Here is a 21,717-nt window from a genome sequence, read left to right on the forward strand (position 1 = left end):
CTGTGGAAACATTTTTCTCCAGAACTATTCTAAGTGGCGTTTTGATAGTAATTAAGAAAAAATTCCATTATTCCCAAGGCACGTATTTCTACAACTCAGGGCCCTGGGGATCATAAGCTCAAATACATGCCATCTACTCTCTTTCCCCATTTGTCTGTGGCAGCATTCTAAAACGCAGGTGCGAGACAGGAATACTCACGGAACATGGTGTAAAACTGCTGCGGGTTCAGATTCCACTTTCCCCAGGGGGTCTTGTGGCCTTTGGACTGGGCGTAGCTGGCATGGTTAAACTCCGGCTCGGTGCCGAAAGAGTCCAGGACGCGCAGCATGCACCTGCAAGAAAAAGCGCCGTGGGTAAAACTGCAACCTTGACCCAAAGTTCCAGAAGTAAAAGCTCCAACCCCTCTTTTCAGGCACTGCCAGAAAGGGACAGATACTTTAAAATATATATATATTTTTTTATTGGTTTCAGAGAGGAAGGGAGAGGGAGAGAGAGAGAGATAAAAACATCAACGATGAGAGAGAATCATTGATCGGCTGCCTCCTACATGCCCCCATTGGGGATCGAGCCCACAACCCGGGCATGTGCCCTTGAGCGGAATCAAACCCGGGACCCTTCAGTCCACAGGCCGACGCTCTATCCACTAAGAGAAATCAGCCAAAGTAGATACTTTAAATGGGAAATGCCACTGGACAGGCATTGAGAGGTTTTAGAATATCCGTGTAACCAAGCAACTCCATATGCGACTTGGACATCACGCAGCAGACACAATGTACTTCAGAGAATGACTCAAACACCCATGAAATAAAGTTCTCCAACGCACCCTGGCTGGTCGCTCAGTTGGTGGGAGCATCATCCCATACACTAAAACAGTGTGGGTTCCATCCCTGGTCGGGGTGCATACAGGAGGCAACTGATTCATGTTTCTCTCTCACATTGATGTTTTGGTTTTTCTTCCTCTCTCTCTCTCAAATTAATACACATATCCTCCTCAGGTGAGGATAAAAAAAGAGAGAGATGAGTAAATGTTCCCCAAAGCTGAACTGCAGAGTGCATGCTCACTGCTGTGTCCCAGCAGGCTGAGCAGCCAGTGGTGCCTAAGGACACTTGTTGAAGAAATAAAGAACTGCCATTTTTAGAGGCCACTATGTATACTTTGTGTCCCCCAAAATTTATGTGTTGAAATCCTAACCCGAAAAGGTGATGGTATTAGCAGATGGGGCTGTTGGGCGATGGTTAGGTCATGAGGGAAGAGCCCTTGTGAATAGGATTAATGGCCTTATGAAAGGAAACTCTACATTGTTTGCTCCCTAGCCCCTTCCATCCTGTGAGAATTCAAGAAGTCTGAGACCTGGAAGACAGCCCTCATTTGGCCATGCTCGTACCCTGTCTTGGGCTCCCAGTTTCCAGAATGTGAGCAGTGAAGAATGCTTGCTGTGCACTAGCCTTCAAGCTATGAATGATCTTTACATCTTCAGTTGAACAATAAACAGAATAGTTTGTGACGTGAAAATTTTATAAAATTCCATTTTTAGCATTCAAAAATAAAGTTTTATTTTAATATAGCTACACCCAGTTGTTTGTACATTATTTGTGGCTGCTTTCACACAATAATAGCGGAGTGAGGAGAGATAGAGACCATCCGTCCAGAAAAGCCTAAAATATTTACTATCTGGCCCCTTACAAGAAAAGCCTGCTGACCTCTGCTGTAGGGTGCGCATGGAATGACCAATCAGAAGAAAAGAATCAATACTGAAACAGAATGTATTGATTTTGGTTACATTTATTTCATTACTAATTCTCAAAACATAGATGTAAATTTAGCTCATAAATGACCTATAAAAATAGCAGTGTTTTCTGTTGTTATGTATCAATACTGCTTCTGAATAGCTCTTACTGGACCAACAAGCGTGGAAGTAAATAAAGATTAAAGCCCATATTTTAGAATCAGAGGATGGCAATGATTTTTAAGTATTTGATTCAGTTTCTTCTCTTTTCCATTTTCAAGAAATTCATTCTTCCAAGTTAAAAAAAAAAATCCTCACCTGAGGATATGTTTATTGATTTTAGAGAGAGGAAGGGAGGAAGAGGGTGAGGGAGAGAAACATTCCTTTTGTGAGAGAAGTATCGATTGGTTGCCTCCTGTATGTGCCCCGACCAAGGATTCATCCCACACCCTAGGTATGTACCCTGACGGGGAATTGAACCTGTGACCTTTTGGTGCATGAGATGACACTTCAACAAACAGCCACCCAACCAAAGCCCAACTTTTCATTTTTACATCAATGTATGATTCAGGAAAAAAAGTGCAACTATCAGATTGGTTGTTCCAGGAAGAGCAACAGTAAATTGCCATTTTGGTGAGATGATGTTCTCATCAGAGATCAGCATCACCAGTCTAGACAAGGAAGAAAAGAGAAGGAAAAGAAAAGGCAGGTAGAAGAGGGCGGGCTGTGACCAGGTGGGAAATATAAGCTGACCACAGAAAGCACCTCCTTGCCTGGATTCCTGTGTGACTCAAGGAATAGGCCATCATCACAGTGACCACTGCCACAACAGGCACAAGAACGTGTTACCAGCCTGGCAGACAAGAAGCACACAGAAATGGATGTCCACACTTCAGGAAAAAGGTAGGGATGCAAGGAACTGATCCACGCCTGTTTTTCCTGCTCTTTGAGCAGCTCTCTTCTTTATAAAACATTCCCAAGTCTTAACTTACACTCTCCCTTTTAAGATAAAGATGCAAAAGGCACTTATTGGAGCCAGTATGTTTTCTTCTGAGGAAGAGGGCAGTGCTGGGACAGAGGGATGATGTGGCAGCTCTGGGGAGGTTGCTGCGAGAGAGGGAGGGACACACACCACTAGGCGGGGCGGGGGAAGGTTGGCTGCCCAGGCACAGAGCTGGGATGCAGGGACCACAGCGCTCTGTGCCTGACCCCAGGGACAAACAGGCACTCTGTCCGAAGGGTCCTTTGCCTTGAAGCTTTGGCTGCTTCCGCTTATTTGCAATTGACTCAAATGGTCTACATTCCTCTCTGGCTCTGGCTTGTCATTCTATTTTTAACTTGGAGTTTTACTGGTGTTATTTTCATTTGGATAATTAAAATAAACTCTAATGAGTAGAGATGCCTGGCAGTCGCCTGATTCCTGGAAGCCTGGAGGTCAGAAAGTGCCTAGTGCTCGCTTCAGCAGCACATATCCTGAAATTGGAGCAATACAGAGAAGATTAGCATAGCCCCTGTGCAAGGACAACACGCAAATTCATGAGGCATTCCATATTAAAAAAGAAAAGAAAAGAAGAAGTGCCTAGATGTTCGCTTCTGATACTGGGCTTCTTCCCCATGGAAGGCTATAGGATGGATGATCCCGTGTCTCAGGTACTTGTGATTCTACATCCTCATACTTGAAGCTTTGATTTAGGAAATGCCTATTGTTTTTAGCTTATCTGGGTTTGTTTTATAACCAGAGGCCGGAGACTGATCTCTGTCTGTAACCGAGGAGGCTAACATTATAGCTTTCCTTGTCAATCACGTTCTGCATCTGTGTTGGAATTGTGTGAGTTAATATTGACACCCTTCCTCTAATGCCTTTTGTGTGTATGTAGCATCAGAAACAGACTAATGGCTTCAAAAGATATCAGCCTCGCTGCCGAGCAGCTGGCCTCCTCGAGCAGGGTTCCCTGCAGCCATGCCAAATGCTCCTGGAATACTCTCTCTGCTCTAAGCCACGCTATTATGGGATGGAAGCTCATAACCTTCTTGCCAGGACCTACTTTCTAATGTGGAGCTCGATGCAAAACGTAATATAAATTAGACTATGTGCATCGGGTGTGTTCTCAGGGCTGTGAAGGAAGACTGTTTTAGTTTTAGATTTGATTTGCATGAGTTTTGCAGTACCCAGCAGTGTACTAGTTGCATATAGGAAATATTTAACTGAGTTTCCTGGGTCCTTACATAAATTTGACAGAATTTTTGAAGATCAGTATGTCCCAAGATCAATACAAATCAAGGGTTTGCCCCTAAATGAAAAATCAGAAGATAACTGTACACTGAATAGAAGTCATATCATCTGCCATCGACCAAGATGAATACAGATGGCTCTGACAAGTTTGATCTTCAAAAGGGGAGGGAATGGGCGGGAAACTCTTTAGAGGATCTGCTCGGCCTTCTGGTGAAACCTGGTGACTAAGTGACATCCCGCCAACAGCACTAACATGTGATTTACTAACGGACGGACAGACATTACCCTCTGCTATAAACCCCCTGCCATGCGTCCTGTCATCCAACAAGAACCAAATACCAATCAGCGGTGGCCTTTTTAATAATGGAATCATCCTTTTTAATTGAACTGAATACTACCACTGAGAATGGTATTACTCCCATCCAAACAGCCCTCCTTAATGGTGAGGATATGTGAGGCCAGGGATCCCCGTGTTGCCCACTCCAGCTGCACATTTATCAGGTGCCTGCCATGTGCAAAATGCCAGGGCACAACAGCACTGCCTTCTTTCTTTTATTTTTAATGTTGTAACTAAAAAGAAAAAAAAAAGTGTGTTTACTTACACAGCTCATTAACCAAGAAAAGAGATGGTTATTTCCATGTAACAGAGAACAAATATGATGGCCTGGGATTCATGAAGATTTCAAGAAAATGCAAACCCCAAACCAGGAAAAACCTGATACAAAGGTAGAGAGCGACCCAGGCCCAAACCAAATTTTTATCTTGCTATTTTATGAGTCTACATTCAAAGGCAATGAGAGCACAGGGTCTCTCTCAAACAGTCCCTCTCCTCTGCCCATGAGCATGCCTCTGCCCAGTGAGACAATCATTGCTACCACGAGGAAGTTCCACGGCAAGTGCCTTCTTCCCCTCTGTGTTCCTGAGAAGAATCTTAACATTTTAAATTTTCATTTCTTTCAATTCTAAAGGACTTCCAGTCTGACATAATTTTAGAGATGAAAGCTAATGATATTAAACTATAAACTAACCGGAATTAAAGAAGTGATTGATGTATTGGTTAAGTTAAAAGAACAGGAAACAGCCTAAGTGCCCATCAGTAGATGAATGGATTAGAAAACTGTGGTACATCTACACGATGGAATACTATGCTGCTCTAAAAAGGAAGGAACTCTTACCATTTGCAACGGCATGGATGGAACTGGAGAGCATTATGCTAAGGCGGGGCGGGGGGGGAAATGGACACATATGTAATACCCTTTGTAATAAAAAATTTAAAAAAAGAGAGAAAAGAAAAAGTTAAAAGAACACATGAAAACATCTCTTTACCAAATATCAACAGAAAAGGAACACATGGTGGGGGCAGCGGTTACAAGTCGTTCTAACTGAAAGACTTTCAGAGTGTTCTCTTAGGAAGCTGGTTTAAACAAGTCAACACTTACTATTGCTGATAAAGTTTGTGCTAACTTCATGATTTTTAAACAAATTGACGCAACACTGACATTATAGAATGGGTATAATGTTTATTTAAATGTATTCACCTTTTAAAATTTATTGAAAACTTTGAGACCTTAAGTAAAAGCCAGTATCAACTGCAATAAATGGAAGACAACAAAAAAGCATGCTATTGTTCTTTAATAAGTATTAAACTCAAAGTGAAAGAGAGAAACACTGATGCAAGAAAGAAACATCGATCAGTGGCCTCATGCAGGCACCCCAACTAGAGATCAAACTCACAACCTGGGGATGTGCCCTGACCGGGAATCGAACCCACAACCTTTCGGTGTACAGGACAATGCTCTAACCAACTGAGCCACACTGGCAAGGGCACAGGTTCTCACACTTTGTTAAAAATGCATGCAAGTGTTAAGAGTAGTGTTGGAGCCCTGACGGTGTGGCTCAGTGGTTGAGCGTAGTTGTCATGCACCAAAAGGTAACCAGTTCAATTCCTGGTGAGGGCACATGCCAGGGTTGCAGGCATACAACCAGTAGGGGGCATGCAGGAGGCAGCCAATGGATGTTTCTCTCTCACTGATGTTTCTATCTCTTTCTCCCTCCCCCTCTCCCTTCCTCACTAACAATCAATAAAAACATATATTTTTTTTAAAAAAGTAGTGTTGGAGAAATAGTAGCACCAAACTAAGCCTTTTTTCAGAAAGACTGAAAGAAAACTGAAAAATTAATAAACTTCATTATCTAATTCAATGTCATCTAGTGTTATGCTGTGTATCATGTAAAAGTGTTTCAAATACTAACTCGTGGCCCCAGCCCCACACCAGGGAACCCCGAGCTCATCCACTAAACCAGCGGTTGCCAACTGGTGGTCCGTGGACCACTGGTGGTCCGTGAGGTCCGAAAGGTTGGCAACTGCTGGTTTAAGAAAACCTTTGGAGCAGCGGTCGCCAACCGGTGGTCTGCGGATCACTGGTGGTCCGTGAGGTCTGGAAGGTTGGCAACTGCTGCACTAAATGATAAAGACTGCCACAGGGCAGCACACACATGTGGGGCATGCCAAGCACAAGGCAGATCTTAAAAAGTGCAAAACCCTGGCATTCAGGTATTCCCAGGCTTTCTCTTCCAAGAATGACAAGAATACTGATGGGGAAAAGCAGAGAGAATGAGTCATTATCTCAAACCTAAGAAACACAAGTAATGACACTGTCCTAATTTTATCGAAATTGCTATGTGATTAAACAGATGAGATTGTTGTGGGCATTCTGGGAGAGGAATGCTAAGTATTAGGGATGGTAAAAAGGAGGTTGGATACTTGTTTTCTATTCTTAACATAAATCAATGAAAATAATGAATAGCCCTTGAAAGTAAAAAGTCACTGTGGAGAATCTGAATTTCAATTAGGAAAGGGAAACACTCTCCACACGGTTCAAAAGATATTTGATGCACTTCTTTCTACTTACAACCATTCAACCCTTGTTTAAAAATAAATAAAAAGCTCTGCAAACCTAAGAACAGCATGCGGCACTTACTGGTAATGAACCCAGGATGGTCCGAGAGTTTTCTTGAATTGAGCGAGTCCCACAATATCAATATAAATGAGCTCAACGATTCTGTCTCCTACGGTGGGGCAGCCAGATCGGTTTCCTACAACCTTCTTCATTATTCTAGAGAAAGAGCAGAAGAGAGAAAAAAAGAAAAACAATTTACTTCAAGGTATGATACTTAACTTTAATAGGCAAATGAACATCCAACAATCCTTACCAGGAGAATGACATGGCTCATCCCCATCCACTGCTCATCTGAATTCTGCCCACCCCCCAGGGCCCATCCAGAGCCCCGACCTGGACTCTTGCAAAAGCAAATGGTGCACAGACACAACCTTCAAAGCCCAGGAAGATACAGGTCGGAGTGTGTCTCCCCCATCCAGCAGCTGAGAGACTTTAGACCAGTTACTTAACCTCAGAATCTTTCCTTATCCTCAAACAAGCAAACAGAACCACCACGAAACCAGATTGTATAGCGACCTCTCAGGGTTCTTTTGTGATTAAACGAGGTACTGAATGGAAAGTGCCCAATGTACGCTACATACTCAGTGACTGTTCGTTTCTTACTATTCCAACGCTTACTGATCTATTTCTGAGAATAACGTCTTTCTATACTGTCTTGTACTGCTTCCAATTTTTTTCTCTTATGTGAAAATGTTCCTCCTGACTAGACTGGCACTACGGTTTGCAATTCTGCATTACCCTTTGCCCACCCACCCATCCATCCAAACCCACACTTGTACTTGGCGAGCCAACGTGCTTGTCACCTCTCACTTAGAAATGGGTCATCATTGAAACCTTTGATCCCTGCTACACCCCACAATGATCCTTCACCAAATTATGGCTGGACATCCTACTTCCAAGGATGGGAGCCTAAACAGGACTCTTCCCTTTAGCTCCAAACTGCCACTGCCTCCAGCACCCTGTTCCCCAGCTCGGTGCCTGATACACAATTTCTTCCCAAGAATTCAAGTATTTCTTTTGTGAAGGGCCAGCTAGTAAATACTTTCATCTTTGAAGGCCACATTTTCTCCGTGGCAACCACTCCACTCTGCCACTGTAGGATGGAAGCGATGGACCCTACAGAAACAGTAGGTGCAGCTTCCATGAAACTTCACCCAAACCAGGCAGGACTAGACTTAGCCTGCTGAGCTGCTGCTTCCGACACCTGATCCAGCTGTATTCAGTGGTTCCCAAACTTGTCTGCACATTGGAATAACCTGAAGGCGTCAAGAGACACTTATGCCTGCATCCTATCCCCAAAGGTTGTGACTTAATTAATCTGAGATCTGCTCGGGGCCTTGGGAGTCTTAAAAGGTCCTCAAGAGGTTCCAATGTTCAGGAATGTTTGGGAACCACTGCTCTATGCCATTTCCACAATTACCTTCTTAAATAAAATACATCTGTCCCTGTCACCAGTGCTTAAAGATCTTCGTTCCTCTTGACCACGAAACAAAGTCTTTGCCTGACAGACCCCCAATATGCCTTCCCTGACTTCCCTCGAAAGCACCATCCCTGGGGCTCCAACAGTGTTCCATTTGTTTACCCACCCACCCACTTACTCATCAGCTTACTCATCCTTTCACTCATTTGCTCAGTAAATAGGAGTACCCACTATGTGGTAGGCACTTTTCTATGTGCTAAATAACAGTGAAGAACAATATTCATAGTTTCTTCACTTCCCGTGCTTACATTCTAGCATCCGCACCTCAATTAGAACTAATCACATTGTAATTAGTGTAATTATTATGTAATGCATTAATTATAATTAGCAAATGACTGGCATCTCCATAAACACATGCTGCCTGGCCATCTCTGCCGACCCCTTACCAAGATCCAGTCCACAGAGTGCACTAGAGGAACGAGTGCTAACTGCATGAAGGCATCCACCTCACAGGTTGGTGCCCAGTGTGCTTGACCGTAAGCAGGAGGGAGGCACCAGAAGGCAGCGTGCGGAAGGGACAGAAGGTGATTAAGGGTTCAGAAGACTTTGGGTTTATCTGCAAGGCAGTACAGCCGCAGAAAGCATAGGCTCCGAGGCCAGACACAGAGCTCCAGTCCTGGCTCTCCCACACATTCTCCATGGGACCCCAAACAACCCATCTGTAGTTGGAAGCTCAGTGTCCTCACCTTTCAAATGCATAAAGCAATAGCACCTACTTCCAGGTTTGTGCTAAGGACTAAATAAGATGAAAACATATACAACGCTTAGCACCTGATGCTGTTAATAGTCATCATGGTTGTCATAACTGTGGAAACCACTGTAATTGAAGCCCTTACCCACAGTTTCAGAAAATGGAAGTCATTTAACAAATGACAGTGATATTATCTTACTGATAGTGCTTCCATCTCAACACTGGCACTGGTCAGGTGTGGGCCTTGGACCTAACAGTAAACAGTAAAGTAGGAGCCAGGTGAGATACATTCACTGAACACAGATGTCCATCCAACGTGTTTCTTCTGCTAACATTTGACATATCGCATCATGATGACTTGGCTGCTGGGTGGGAAAACCTCAGTGGGCAGTTATCTGAAAGGACTGAAGGGGTTCTAAGCGTTCCTGCTTCGCCAGCTGTGTCCATCTGAAGGACACAGCACTGCAAGCAAGTTTCACTGAAATGGAAAGCCCAGGTAGAGTTAACAGACTAAGAGCTGAACATTGGCTAATTGAAAAAGGATTGGATCAGGGCTTTCAGGAAACTCATTCTATCCAAATTAAATTATAAACAGGAACCTGCCCTGTTTCAAGATTTTGAAAGCTTGATGTTGAGCAGGGAATGGTATAAATTTCAGCAAGAGACAGGGAGTTAGGCAGGCCAATAATGTCTTGTGCTGCAGATGTTGGAAGCACCTGCAATAGCAACGAATAAGCCCTGGGTTTGAATTTTCTGGCATTCATTTGTGAAGCCTCTGGAGCCTGCAGCTACAATGAAAACATATTATCCTTTCACAGTGTATGTATTTAGCTCCTGAAAATAATCTTCTTATCTCCTGCTTAGTGAATTATCACTTTCATTTTCCTCCACAAGAAATTACACAGTAATAGAGGGCTTTAAGAGTTTACAATTTCTTTTTTTGTATTCTGACTTTAAAATTGAAAAGTAATCTCCTTACTCCTTGAGCTCAGCCAGCGAAGCTGAAATCCTAATGTCATGGCCCAGTAAGTACAGCGATGTAATTAAATCACTCCACTGCACTAATTCACCAAGAGGGCCGCCGCTGAACGCTGTCTCCGCAATCTTGAACCCAGACTCCTTCGTCAGGAGGCCCAGGTGGACCAGGACCTGGGAAAACAAACAAGAGGCAAACGCTGATTCCACCAAACCAAGCACAACTCCACAGTAACACACGAAAAAGCGAGCAACCAATGTTAACACCACGGTTACGTTCAATGACATCTCAACGTGGGGTAAGCAGTTTTTCAAAAAAGTAAAAAGAAAGGAGGAAAATGATTTTTCATTGTTGTTTTAGAGAAACAACGATCCTTGCCGCAACTATGAGAATGAGGTACAGATAATCCTTTTTAAAAAAAGGATGTATTTGAAAAGTCAAAAGTAAAGGAGGGTAAGGACAATAAGATGTCTTTTAACAGTATGGGGCTTTTCCTCACAGCTAGAATATTTTATGCTTTTAACATGGAAAATGCCAAACACATACTAAGGCAGCCCTGACAATAAAGTTAATTGCCATGTGCTCATCATGTAACTCCAATCATCATTAACTCATGATAAACTTTATTTAATGTATAGCCTAATTTTCTCCCAAACCCTCTAGCTTATCTTGAAGTAAAGTCCAGACCTCATTTTTTCCTCTATAAATGTTTTCATCTATAAAAAAAACAAACCTTCACTTAAAAAAACGTAACATCACTAACACCCCCGAACAGCTATTAATTCTTTAATATTATCTAGTTTCCATGCGGTTCTTACACCTCCTCAGTGTCCCTTATGTTTTCAAGTGTAGCTGCTCTAGTCAGAAGTCAAATAAACGGTAATTGCCTCATGTATTTCTTAGCCGTCTTTAACAGGTTAAGCGCCCAACCTGTTTTGTCTTCCGGACAGAAAGTATAGTGTTTGTCACCGGTGACTGATTGTGCGCTTAACGTGTTAACCTAAAGTAGTGCCCCATCAGCCTTTGGGGAAAGAGGGGGGTTTGAGGGGCTGGTCATTTATTTGTCAAAAAGACTGGGTTGTATTTCCAGTAGTCTCTCTCTTTTCTTCGTGGAAAATTAGTAACTAGATCTACAGACAGGATTAAATCCATATTTAGTTTTTCTAGCAACACTACTTCATAGGTGGTGCCGTCTACTTCCTTTCAGGGGTGGGAACGTCTGTTTTGTGATGTTAGCAGCTACTGATGATCATTCATCCATGAGGGGTGGCAGAATGGTGATACTGGCTCATTCCTTCTGCACTTATTAGTGGGAATGCTTCTGTAAGAGAAACTATCTCATATCAACCAGCTACTTGGGTACCCTAAAATACAGCTTACATAAAAAAAAAAAAGCCTGGTAAATACTTCAGTCTTTCCCTTTATTTAGCAGTTTTTAAAAAAATGTTCTTTAGTGTTCTCTAACAATGACCCAAAGAGGACTTACACACACACACAGAGGCACACATCATTGTAAAAGTATGGCTATAAGTTTATTTGCTGTGTTGTAATAATTGTAGTTGTTATTCTGATTATCACATTGTCTCATCTTGGCCAACAGGAAGCTATTCAGTTGGCTTCTAAGTTCTTTTACACAGTGCTGGTCTTTGACAGTTTACTTTCTGATAAGACAGGGTGTTTCAACCTTATCATGTACAACTCCTGCCACAGACCTTAATCAGCCAGTTTTCTAAGAAGCTCTGACACCATTCAGTGGGAATGGTATTTAAAGATCAAAGGCCAGTGATAAGCACACTCTCAATCGTCACTTCCCGTAGGCCTTTCAGTGGGCACAGCTAGAAAATTTACTTTTTCCTGAGGATAAAACTAATCATGAGTTCATACTGGTTTTTCCAATTCAAACTCAGGATTATAGTATCGTTACATAAGATTATCCATCTGACATCTGTTATTTCCTCTCCCCTACACTGCAAACCCCACTTCTCAAGGACACTCACATAATTACTTGCCTTATTCCAATACACACAATTGATTCAGAGTGAGAATATCAACACCACCACCTCCTACATGATTTAAAAAAATTGTGGAAAGACATTTTTGAAATTTTTTTTGTCCTTTGTGATATCCCATGAGAAGCGTTCAACTTACCGTGTTCTAGTCAACAAGAATAGTCCATCTCTATACATTTGTAGTAAAACTGGACAAGCAATGAGTTCATTTGTTTTATATTCATTCAAGTACTGCTATTTATTGGTAATTAAATTTTTACACTTATGTAAAACTAGAGGCCCAGTGCACGAAAATTCATGCACTGGGGGGGGGGGGGTCCCTCAGATCAGCCTGCACCCTCTCACAGCCTGGGAGCCCTCAGGGGATGTCTGACTGATGGCTTAGGCCCGCTACCCAAGTCGCATTCTGGCCTCCCTCTGTGAGAGGCAACTGGTGGGCTGATGGAGGGACAGCACTAGCCAGCCTTATGCCCACCTCCCCCGATCACCCCTCTGCCACCACTGGTTGCCGCTGCCCCCTGATTGCTGTCCCCTCTCTCTGCCCATTGGCACCTACTTTGGCTGGCCTGGTGACGCCCCCTCGCCGTCCCTGCCCGCTCCCGTTAACCTGTCGATTTGCATATTAGGTTTTTATTATATAGGACTAGTGGCCCAGTGCACAAAATTCGTGCATGGGGGGATGTGTCACTCAGTCTGGCCCTCTCCAATCTGGGACCCTCGGGGGATGGGATCAGGCCTAAACCGGCAGTCAGGCATCCCTCTCACAATCTGGGACCACTGACTCCCAACCGCTCACCTGCTTGCCCCCAACTGCCCCTCCGCCAGCCTGCTTGTCCCCAACTGACCCTCCCACCCGCCTGCTTGCCTCAACTGCCCCCTGCCACCAGCCTGATAACCCCCAACTGCCCCCCCTGCTGACCTGCTCACTCCCAACTGCCTACTCTGCCAGCCTGCTCACCTCCAAATGCCACTCCCCCCAGCGTGATCACACCCAAATGCCCTCCCCCTCCTGGCCTGATGGCCCTAACCACCTCTGTCTCGGCCCTGCCACCATAGCTTTGTCCAGAAGGTCTCCTGGTCTAATTAGCGTATTATCCTTTTATTCGTATACAAAGAGACCTGGTGCATGGGTGGGGGCCAGCTAGTCTGCCCTGAAAAGGGTCCTGGATCAGGGTGGGGGTCCCCTTGGGAGGCGGGGCTGGCCTGGGCGAGGGGCCTGGGGTGGTCTGCAGGCCGGCCATGCCCCATCAGGTGGGGATCCCTGCTGGGGGGCGTGGCCAGTCTGAGGGCCAGTTGAGGGCAGTTTGCAGGCATCCAAGCCCCCAGCTTTGTCCGGAAGGATGTCTGGAAGTCTCCCTAAGGTCTCCCAGTCTAATTAGCATATTACTCTTTTGTTAGTATAGAAGATTCCTGTATAAAATCTATAAAGTGAGATACATCCAGAGAAGTCTGGTTTCTACACCTGTTGTCTCTATGTTATTCTTTCCCTCCCCTTATTTGACATTATTTTTTTTATTGTGGTAAATTACATATAACATAAAATATACCATTTTAAGCATTTAAAAAATATGAGCAAGAAGTGTGTATGTGTATTACATAAGCATTATATATGTGTGTATATATGAATGTATCTATATGTACACATGGAGGATAGATGTACATATATAAACTCTCTCTTCCCTTTTAAAATAATGTTTACTATTCTCCACCTAACATTTCTTCACCTAACAATACATCCTGGAGGTTACTGTATAGGATTAAATAAAATTACACTTTACTTCCTTTTATAGCCCACCTGGACCTCTGACCACATGCTCCTCCATGTCTCATGAACTCAAGGCCCCAAGCAGAACTGACCCATCAAAGTGCAACTTGGGCCGAAACCGGTTTGGCTCAGTGGATAGAGCGTCGGCCTGCGGACTGAAGGGTCCCAGGTTCGATTCCGGTCAAGGGCATGTACCTGGGTTGCAGGCATAACCCTAGTAGGAGATGTGCAGGAGGCAGCTGATCGATGTTTCTCTCTCATCGATGTTTCTAACTCTCTATCTCTCTCCCTTCCTCTCTGTAAAAAATCAATAAAATATATTTTTTAAAAAAGTGCAACTTGGGATCTGGAGGCATTATCTGTATTTCTTTTTGAGGATATCAAATGAGTCAAATTAGGAATAATACCAAGCTCGTTCGAATTTATTTTAGATATAAGAACATGTAGTTTACTCTGCTCAGTTTTTCATCATCAGAACAGTTCACTTAAAGCCACCGCTGCTAAGTCTCTAACAGGGTATAGGATTTCCCACGCTCAGGAGTATTCTAGATGTTTTCCAAGCATCTCCTCATAAACTTGGACAAAGTGGCTCAAGTTTAATTTATTTCCTCTCTCTCTCAAGCATGTAAGCAGAAGCACCAAACAGAATACCAATGGAACTCACCATTGCCCAAACCCCAGAACCAACAAACTCCAAAAATATGGAATTGTCATAATGATGTAATAGAAAGTTCTAAAAGGTTGTTTGTGTTCAGTAAAGAAAATAGGGTTAAGTTTCCTGACACCACTGAAAGAGACAGTCAGATCATTCAAACGAAAGTCCTTCAGGCAGATATTCTGCTTGGATTCACCCAAGAAATGTGTGCTGGTCCCTGCTAAGTGGGGCGATGTGACTGGGGAAAGGGAAACCCAGAAATGGTTGTACGAGCGGCTGAGCAGATTCACCCGGAGGGAACAGCAGGAAGGCCTGGCATTTCTTAGTCTTGGTTCCAAGCAAATCAAATTTTAAAAGAAAACAGGCATCTAACGAATGGAATTAATTACAAACTCACTTTCTTCCTCTTTCTCTTTTCAAGATTCTGCTTTTCTGCTAGGGACTTGATCGCTTGGATCCACGCATCAGCCATGCGCCGGATGCGCAGCCTCATCCACCGGAACTCTTCATGCTTCTTCATCATGCTGTAGAGAATATTAAAATCCGTACGAATTTCTGCCTAGAAACAGAAATTTAATAGAAAGGAGTAGAAAATGAAGTCAGAACGCATAATGGTTTGCATGAGGTGACATCTGAAAACTCGAAAGAGCTACTCAATTAAATACAGGGCTCAAAAGGGGGTCTTGGCAGCGCAGCTTTTCTTTAAGGTCCCGGGACTGCAAACCAAAGCAAAGGCCTCCGACTGCTCAGCTGCCATAAGGGACATCATTTTAAAAAAGAGAAACTGGGAAAGAAAGCACAGTCACTGCAAAGCCCTGAGCTATGTTAAAATGCATTTTTTTTTATAATGAGTATGTTTGATGTACCTTGAAGTTCTTTGCACCTGAATTTATTGGCCATTTCAATCTACTGCAGGCAGCAGGGTCCTGGGAAAATGGAAGTCAGTTCTTAGCAGGCTACCTGGTGTTGTGAAGGCTGCCAGAGACCTCCTCTGTCCACACAGTGAAGAAGGGAAGGAAGCACATGCGCCTTTTCCAGTTTTTCCCAGACCAAAGAAACGAAAGTTCATTACTTTCTAAAGAATTTAAGAGCCAGGAAGAACATTTTCCGATCACAACTGAATAAAATTTAAAATTCAGGCCAGAGTCATGTAAAAGCCAGGAAGAACATATTTGTCACACAGCTGCATAGAACCAGTGATTAAAATAACAGAAAAAATAAGAACACTAGTATTTGTTTCATGTAACATTTAAAACATGCTGAATCCAACTTTCAGCAGTCACTGTAGTTCATTTTAAACACTCATCTATTGGATCATGGCCCTCCCTGACTCAACAATTTCCCCTGATTCCGGTGATTAAACGATGGGCCTTGGGCCAAATCCCCTCACTGCCTGAGTTTGTACATGAACTTCTACTGGAACGCAGCCACGCCCTTTCGTTGAAATCTTGTCTATGGCTGCCCTCTGAGCTACAAAGTCAGAACAGAGTAGCTGTGACAGAGACCTCAGGGCCTACAAAGATGAGAAGATTAACATCTGGCCTTTTACAGAAAAAGTTTGCAGAGCCCTATCTGAACACTGAAGACTTAAGCTTGTGATGTGGCATATAAAACCTTTCACAGTTCCCCAAGCTACCTCCCCCATCTCACCTTCAAATATCCAAGCCTTGTCCCACTGAACTATGCATGTTCTACTCCCTAAAAATGCTGAACTCTTATACATGCCCTTCTCCTTTCACATCAGACACCTTTATCTCCTTGACACAGTATAAACTCATTTGTCATTTTATTTTTATTTATTTTTTCTTTAAATCTTTATTGTTGAAAGTATTGCATGTCTTTTATCTCCCATTGACCCATTCAGCTCCAACTTTCTGCAGTATCTCATGGCTGAAGGCTGAAACCACAACTTCCTCATTAATTTCATGGGTCTGTGTTCTAGCATTTACACAAGTGTGGTCACTTTTACAACCATCACACTCATAGGTCACAGGGTGCCTCCACAAGGTGTTATTCACAGCACTAGCCTGTCACTTAGGAACCCTAGCAGAATGGCTCAAGAAATAGATGCTAACGAGTTGACTGATGGGTATAGAGCAGTGGTTCTCAACCTTCCTAATGCCGCGACCCTTTAATACAGTTCCTCATGTTGTGGTGACCCCCAATTTCATTGTTACAAATTGAACATAATTAAAGCATAGTGATTAATCACAAAAACAATATGTAATTATATATGTGTTTTCCGATGGTCAGGCTACCCCTGTGAAAAGGTTGTTCGATCCCCAAAGGGGTCGCAACCCACAGGTTGAGAACCGCTGGTGTAGAGGTTCTTCAGTTTACTGCTATTTCAGATCACAGCTGGAATTTCTAGAAGACGCCACATGTATCAACTGGCATTAGACACAAATCGCAAGCCCAGTAAAAGGTTTCCAAAATCACTTACTAATGAATTATGATCAGCTTCCTCGTAGGGATTCTTTGCTCTCCAAGGTAAATGAGGACACCAATTTTCAACCTGAAAAATATAAATCAGAGACACTAAGGACGCTGGCTCATCTGGAAATGAATTAATGTATATAAAACACACTGAGCACAGTCCCGGACACACCATGAGCACTGTCTCTAAGCAGGCTATTATTATTAGTCAGAGTCCATGCTTTTAGCCAGCAATCCAGAGACAGGTGCCCTCTCAGACGAAACCCTAATCAGCAAAGGCCCCAAGGAGTATATGATTACATGTTACATCTGTCCTTCACAGTACTTTACAGGGACTGATTCCTTAATCATTTAATCCCCCATTTCTACACCAGGAGAGGCGGGTCTCACAGCAGAAAGTTAAAAGACTTGAACATTCCCTCCGGGGAATGAGAATGAGAGGTGCCTCTCTGACAATTTAGCAGAAGGACAGGAATGGTTTGTTATCTGCTGCGGCATGTCTGGAAGGGAAATCGCTTGACATTTGAGCCACAGGACTCAGTCATTTATCTCAGAATTAGGAATGCAGCTGATGGTTTAAGGCTAATTGATCGTGCCTTTCCCTCATTTTCTGGCTGTTCACTTCGGACCATCATAAGGAATAAGATAGTAAAAACTATTGGAGAAAGAGATGAAAGGAAAAAGAAAAAAGAACCCTCAACGATTCTGTGAGAGCCATTCTGGAAGATGGATTGTTCTGTCAATGCACAAGAGTTCAGAGAGCTGCGGGGAGGAAGAAAGAGAAAGGAAGAACTCCAGGTTTTATAGGAATCACTTCAACAAAGGTTACCAAAGAATACTGGGTGAATTCACAATTTCTAGTAAAGAAAAAAGAAAAAATGCACTGGGTCATATTGATGTCTGACCTTGTGTCAAAACTGACCTTACAGCCCTGGTGGGCTTCTCAATGGTTAGCGCACCTGCCCAAGCACTGAAGGGTCTCAGGTTCAATTCCTGGTCAAGGGCACATCCCTGGCCCTTGTTGGGTACAGGAGACAATCAATCGATGTGTCTTTCTCCTCTCTCTCTCTCTCCTCCCCCCCACCCCTCCTTCCTTTTCATTCCATCTAAAAAAGCAATGGGAAAATATCCTTAAGGTGAGGATTAACAAGCCTGGCCATACAATTCTAAGATAGCATATCACCCATATACTAATACATAATGAGATTATTAAAGATAAATAATAAGCGGCCATTGAAAATAATTGTTTTCTCTGGCCAGGAGGACCTACAGAAACAAAGCGAAAGCAGGAGGGCGGGATGTCCTGGGAAGGTCACTGAGAAAGCAGGAGCATGTGTGAGGCCACAGCCTCCTGGGCACCAGTAATGCAGCATCAAACGAGACGGTGTCTTCCAGCTGTGGGTGGTTCTCCAGGAAACAGTAGTTTCACTGACCTAGAAACTGTGCTTAACGCAAGGCAGCTTGTACTAAGACCAAAATAACTGGGTGGTTTGCAGGCAACCGGCTGCCTGCAAATGATCTGCAAGCGATAAGCAGAGGGCAGCGAAGCTTGGGGGAGGGTGGAATCCCTGGATAGGAAAAGTGCAATTTTCTCTTTTTCTTCTTGCAGAGTAAAATTAAACTTGACTGCATTTATGAATGACTCCAGAGGCTCCAAAGGACTCCCCAGGAGAAAAGCTAAAATGGTTTTTCTCATAAAAAAGGAAAACACTAACTTGCTTTGGATGCCCATGTCTAATTACTGAGCCCTTACAGCAACATCACCATGAACAGCAATATCAGGAGCTCCACAAATGAGAAAAATGAGGGAAAACCAGCAGAAAAGAAGCGAGCAAGAGGATGAAGCCCGTTAGTCTGGTAGCACCGCACACCTCTGACCTTGCGTTGCTAGGCTAGACAAGCTTACTTAGTTCAAGTTAAATTTTTGTAAATGGACTCAAAGAAACATTGCTATAAAGCATGTTTATAACATGAAGGTGTCGAATGGATTGCAGAGCAATCCTTCAACCCCACACTGAAGGACGAGGATGCACAGGCAAGGGCACACATCACAGCCAACCTCATCCTGAGTGACTAATGTACTTAGCAACACGTCGGTATAAAAGATGAAACACAACTGTGAATAAAGAAGATCAACCACAAGGAGAGACATTCGTGAGATCAGATACCGGGTAAGGGGAAGTACATTCCCTCCTCACTCTTCCGCCCTAAGAAGGAGCTTCCAAAACTTGCTCTGATGAAAATACAGTCCAAGGTGATCTTCTAAAATATGACTTCCCTACAGAATACTTGAGGCTCTAATTCCTCTTTGAAGCTGGTCATTTATCTCAGTTCTTGTTGCTCTAAATGACTGGATAATGCTCTGGACCGCTTCAAGGACAGCCTGGAAGCATGAGAGGCGGAGTCAGGCTATTTCAGCTTTTAGCAAGAAATCTCACTGTCACATGTTCATGGTCCTGGAGAAAAGCCCGATATGAACACCTTGACCCAGAATGAGGAAGGTGAGTTTTGAGGTGGTTGTTTTAGCACAGTGATAGGATAACTGGTTGAGAAGATAATTAAATCAAACATTAACCAATGTCTCCATGGGGTGGGGGTTGGGAGCATTTATTTCTGAAACCTCAGAGGATGGCGAGGACTGGGGAGGAAGCCAGCACTGGCATTAACTCCACTCGTGAACCAGCCCTCCCATGAGCAACTCCCTCCTAAATAAGAGTCACTCATAACACTCGGGGCATGTCTGGCTCAAGGCTAATAACTCAGCCTCCCAATCCCTGGCTCCTGTCTGATGTACCTGGACAGCTTTCACACGTGTTCATCCCAGCATAGCATCCTACCAGGAAAGCTGGACCCCAGCATGAGCTCACTGCCTTCCTGATCTGGATGCTCTTCTACTTCAAATCATGCTTATCCTCTCCTCTCCTCCTGTGTCTCAGAACCCCACTAATGTCCTAGGCCAGCCTGTGGACTGCCTCCTTCCACCGCTGCTTTGGCCACACTGTCCCCACTGTGACTCCCGGTGCCCCCCCCCCCCCCTGTGGCCCCCCGCCCCCCCCCCCCCCCCCGGGACAGGATTGTGTATTTGCCCTCGGTGCAGGCACACAGGGCTGTGGTGCTGGACCCTACCACTGGCCATTCCACCCCTGCCTGATTCCTGGGCCTGGCAGTCTTGCCCCCTCTGCCAGGGTCAGAACTGTATATCCTTAAAATAGTCCACAAATCACCACAGTAAGTCCAAGACTTGAAAACCATCCGAGTTGGCAACACACACAAGAATCAATTGAGAGGAGCACCACTCTAATAACCTTGGATTTGAAGACAAAGCTCCTTCCATGGAAACTGACCTTTTTAGTGCACTGGCCTCAGGCAACAAAATGAAGAGGCAGCAGAAACAGAAAAAGACCAGCCAGGCTAGACCTTAAGAACAGGAAGGGGGCCCCGTAAATTGCTTTCTCGAGAGAGGAGGTAAAAAATTTCACCAATTTGATTTTGACACCCCTCCTCCCAATGATTTAAACTTCTTTGATCTGAGAAGGTTTTGCAGCTTAATCATCAGCAGCGTGAACTGAAATCCCTCAACAGAGCTCAGGTAGGTCACATGGTCAAGGTCTGTGTGGTGGACAATTCATTACACTACAGGGGAAAAAAGGCTGGTAGATCTGCACACAGCTCAAATTGGAAGTTAAAGGTGGAAAGATGCAGTGAAATGACAGCAAGAAGTTGAGGAGATTTGACATATATGCAAGTACTTAGGTAACTGGCATAACTCTTTATAGTAAAATTCAATTCTTCAGAAAGAATAATGATCAGACTCTATTATGGCTTCTTGTCTCATGATTAATGTTAAGTGTTTTTGCTTTAATGGATCAGTGACATAGTTTCATGCTGTATTTTTCAGAGTCAAATGCAATCAAAACTAAATGAGAAAAATGCATGAGAAGAAGTCTGAGATTATCTCTGGATGATGATGCTAAGGGTGCTTTTCATTTCCTTCTTTGTGCTAATCTGCATATTATGATTTTTACAATAAGGATTCATTAACAGAATAATTTCTAAAGGAGTTCTATTTTATAAGCATCCAATCATACTGAGGTTCACAGTATGTCAGGGTCTCTGGAATCCTATCTACACTAATAAAAGACAAAGATGCTAATTGACCGTACCTTTGCTATGCCCAAGCCACTCCCACCAGCCAATCAGAGCGACTATATGCACATTAACCCAACCAAGATGGTGGCTGGCAGCCACAGAGCTGGAGCAAGCAGGAGGCTTGGTTGCCCAGGCAATGGAGGAAGCCAAGCTTCCCGCCTGCCCTGAGCCGGATGTGGCCAACACTCATGGCAACAAAGTTTCAATTATAGAAGATAAATAAATCCAAGATGCCTGCTTCCAGCCAGCCTCCACTGGGAGCTTGGCAGGCTGGGGGCTGTGGCCAGCCTGCAAACAGCCATCAGCCCTTCACCCAGGATGGCCACACCCTCATGAGGTGAGAGTCCCCACTGGGGGGCTTAGCCAGCCTGAAAACGGCCCTCAGTCCCTCACAAAGACTGGCCAGGTACTCCAGCAGGACCCCCTACCCTGAAGGGACTTTGGCCAGCCTGCAAATGGCCCTCAGCCCCTCACCCAAGATGGCCAGGCACCCCAGTGGAGACCCCCACCCTGAAGGTGCTGTGGCCAGCCTGCAAACAGCCATCAGCCCCTCACCCCGGCTGGGCAGGCACTCCTATATAATAAAAGGGTAATATGCAAATTGACCCTAACAGCAGAATGACTGGGAATGACTT

The 21,717-nt window shown here is 44.0% G+C and overlaps 1 protein-coding gene across 2 annotated transcripts in view; it reads right to left on the reverse strand.

Annotated features, from left to right (window-relative positions):
• MGAT5 (mannosyl (alpha-1,6-)-glycoprotein beta-1,6-N-acetyl-glucosaminyltransferase) overlaps positions 1 to 21,717 on the reverse strand; it is a 333,468-nt gene that overhangs the window by 120,247 nt on the left and 191,504 nt on the right. For both annotated transcript variants that reach the window (XM_015566532.1, XM_006767746.2), the window contains 5 exons: positions 16,941 to 17,012; positions 14,895 to 15,056; positions 10,072 to 10,241; positions 6,943 to 7,077; positions 200 to 333 (listed from right to left, as the gene is read on the reverse strand). In XM_015566532.1, the coding sequence (XP_015422018.1) occupies positions 200 to 333; positions 6,943 to 7,077; positions 10,072 to 10,241; positions 14,895 to 15,056; positions 16,941 to 17,012 (673 nt within the window). The remainder of the gene's footprint in view (positions 1 to 199; positions 334 to 6,942; positions 7,078 to 10,071; positions 10,242 to 14,894; positions 15,057 to 16,940; positions 17,013 to 21,717) is intronic.

Source organism: Myotis davidii, unplaced genomic scaffold (assembly GCF_000327345.1).
Source record: "Myotis davidii unplaced genomic scaffold, ASM32734v1 scaffold923, whole genome shotgun sequence".
Taxonomy (NCBI): domain Eukaryota; kingdom Metazoa; phylum Chordata; class Mammalia; order Chiroptera; family Vespertilionidae; genus Myotis; species Myotis davidii.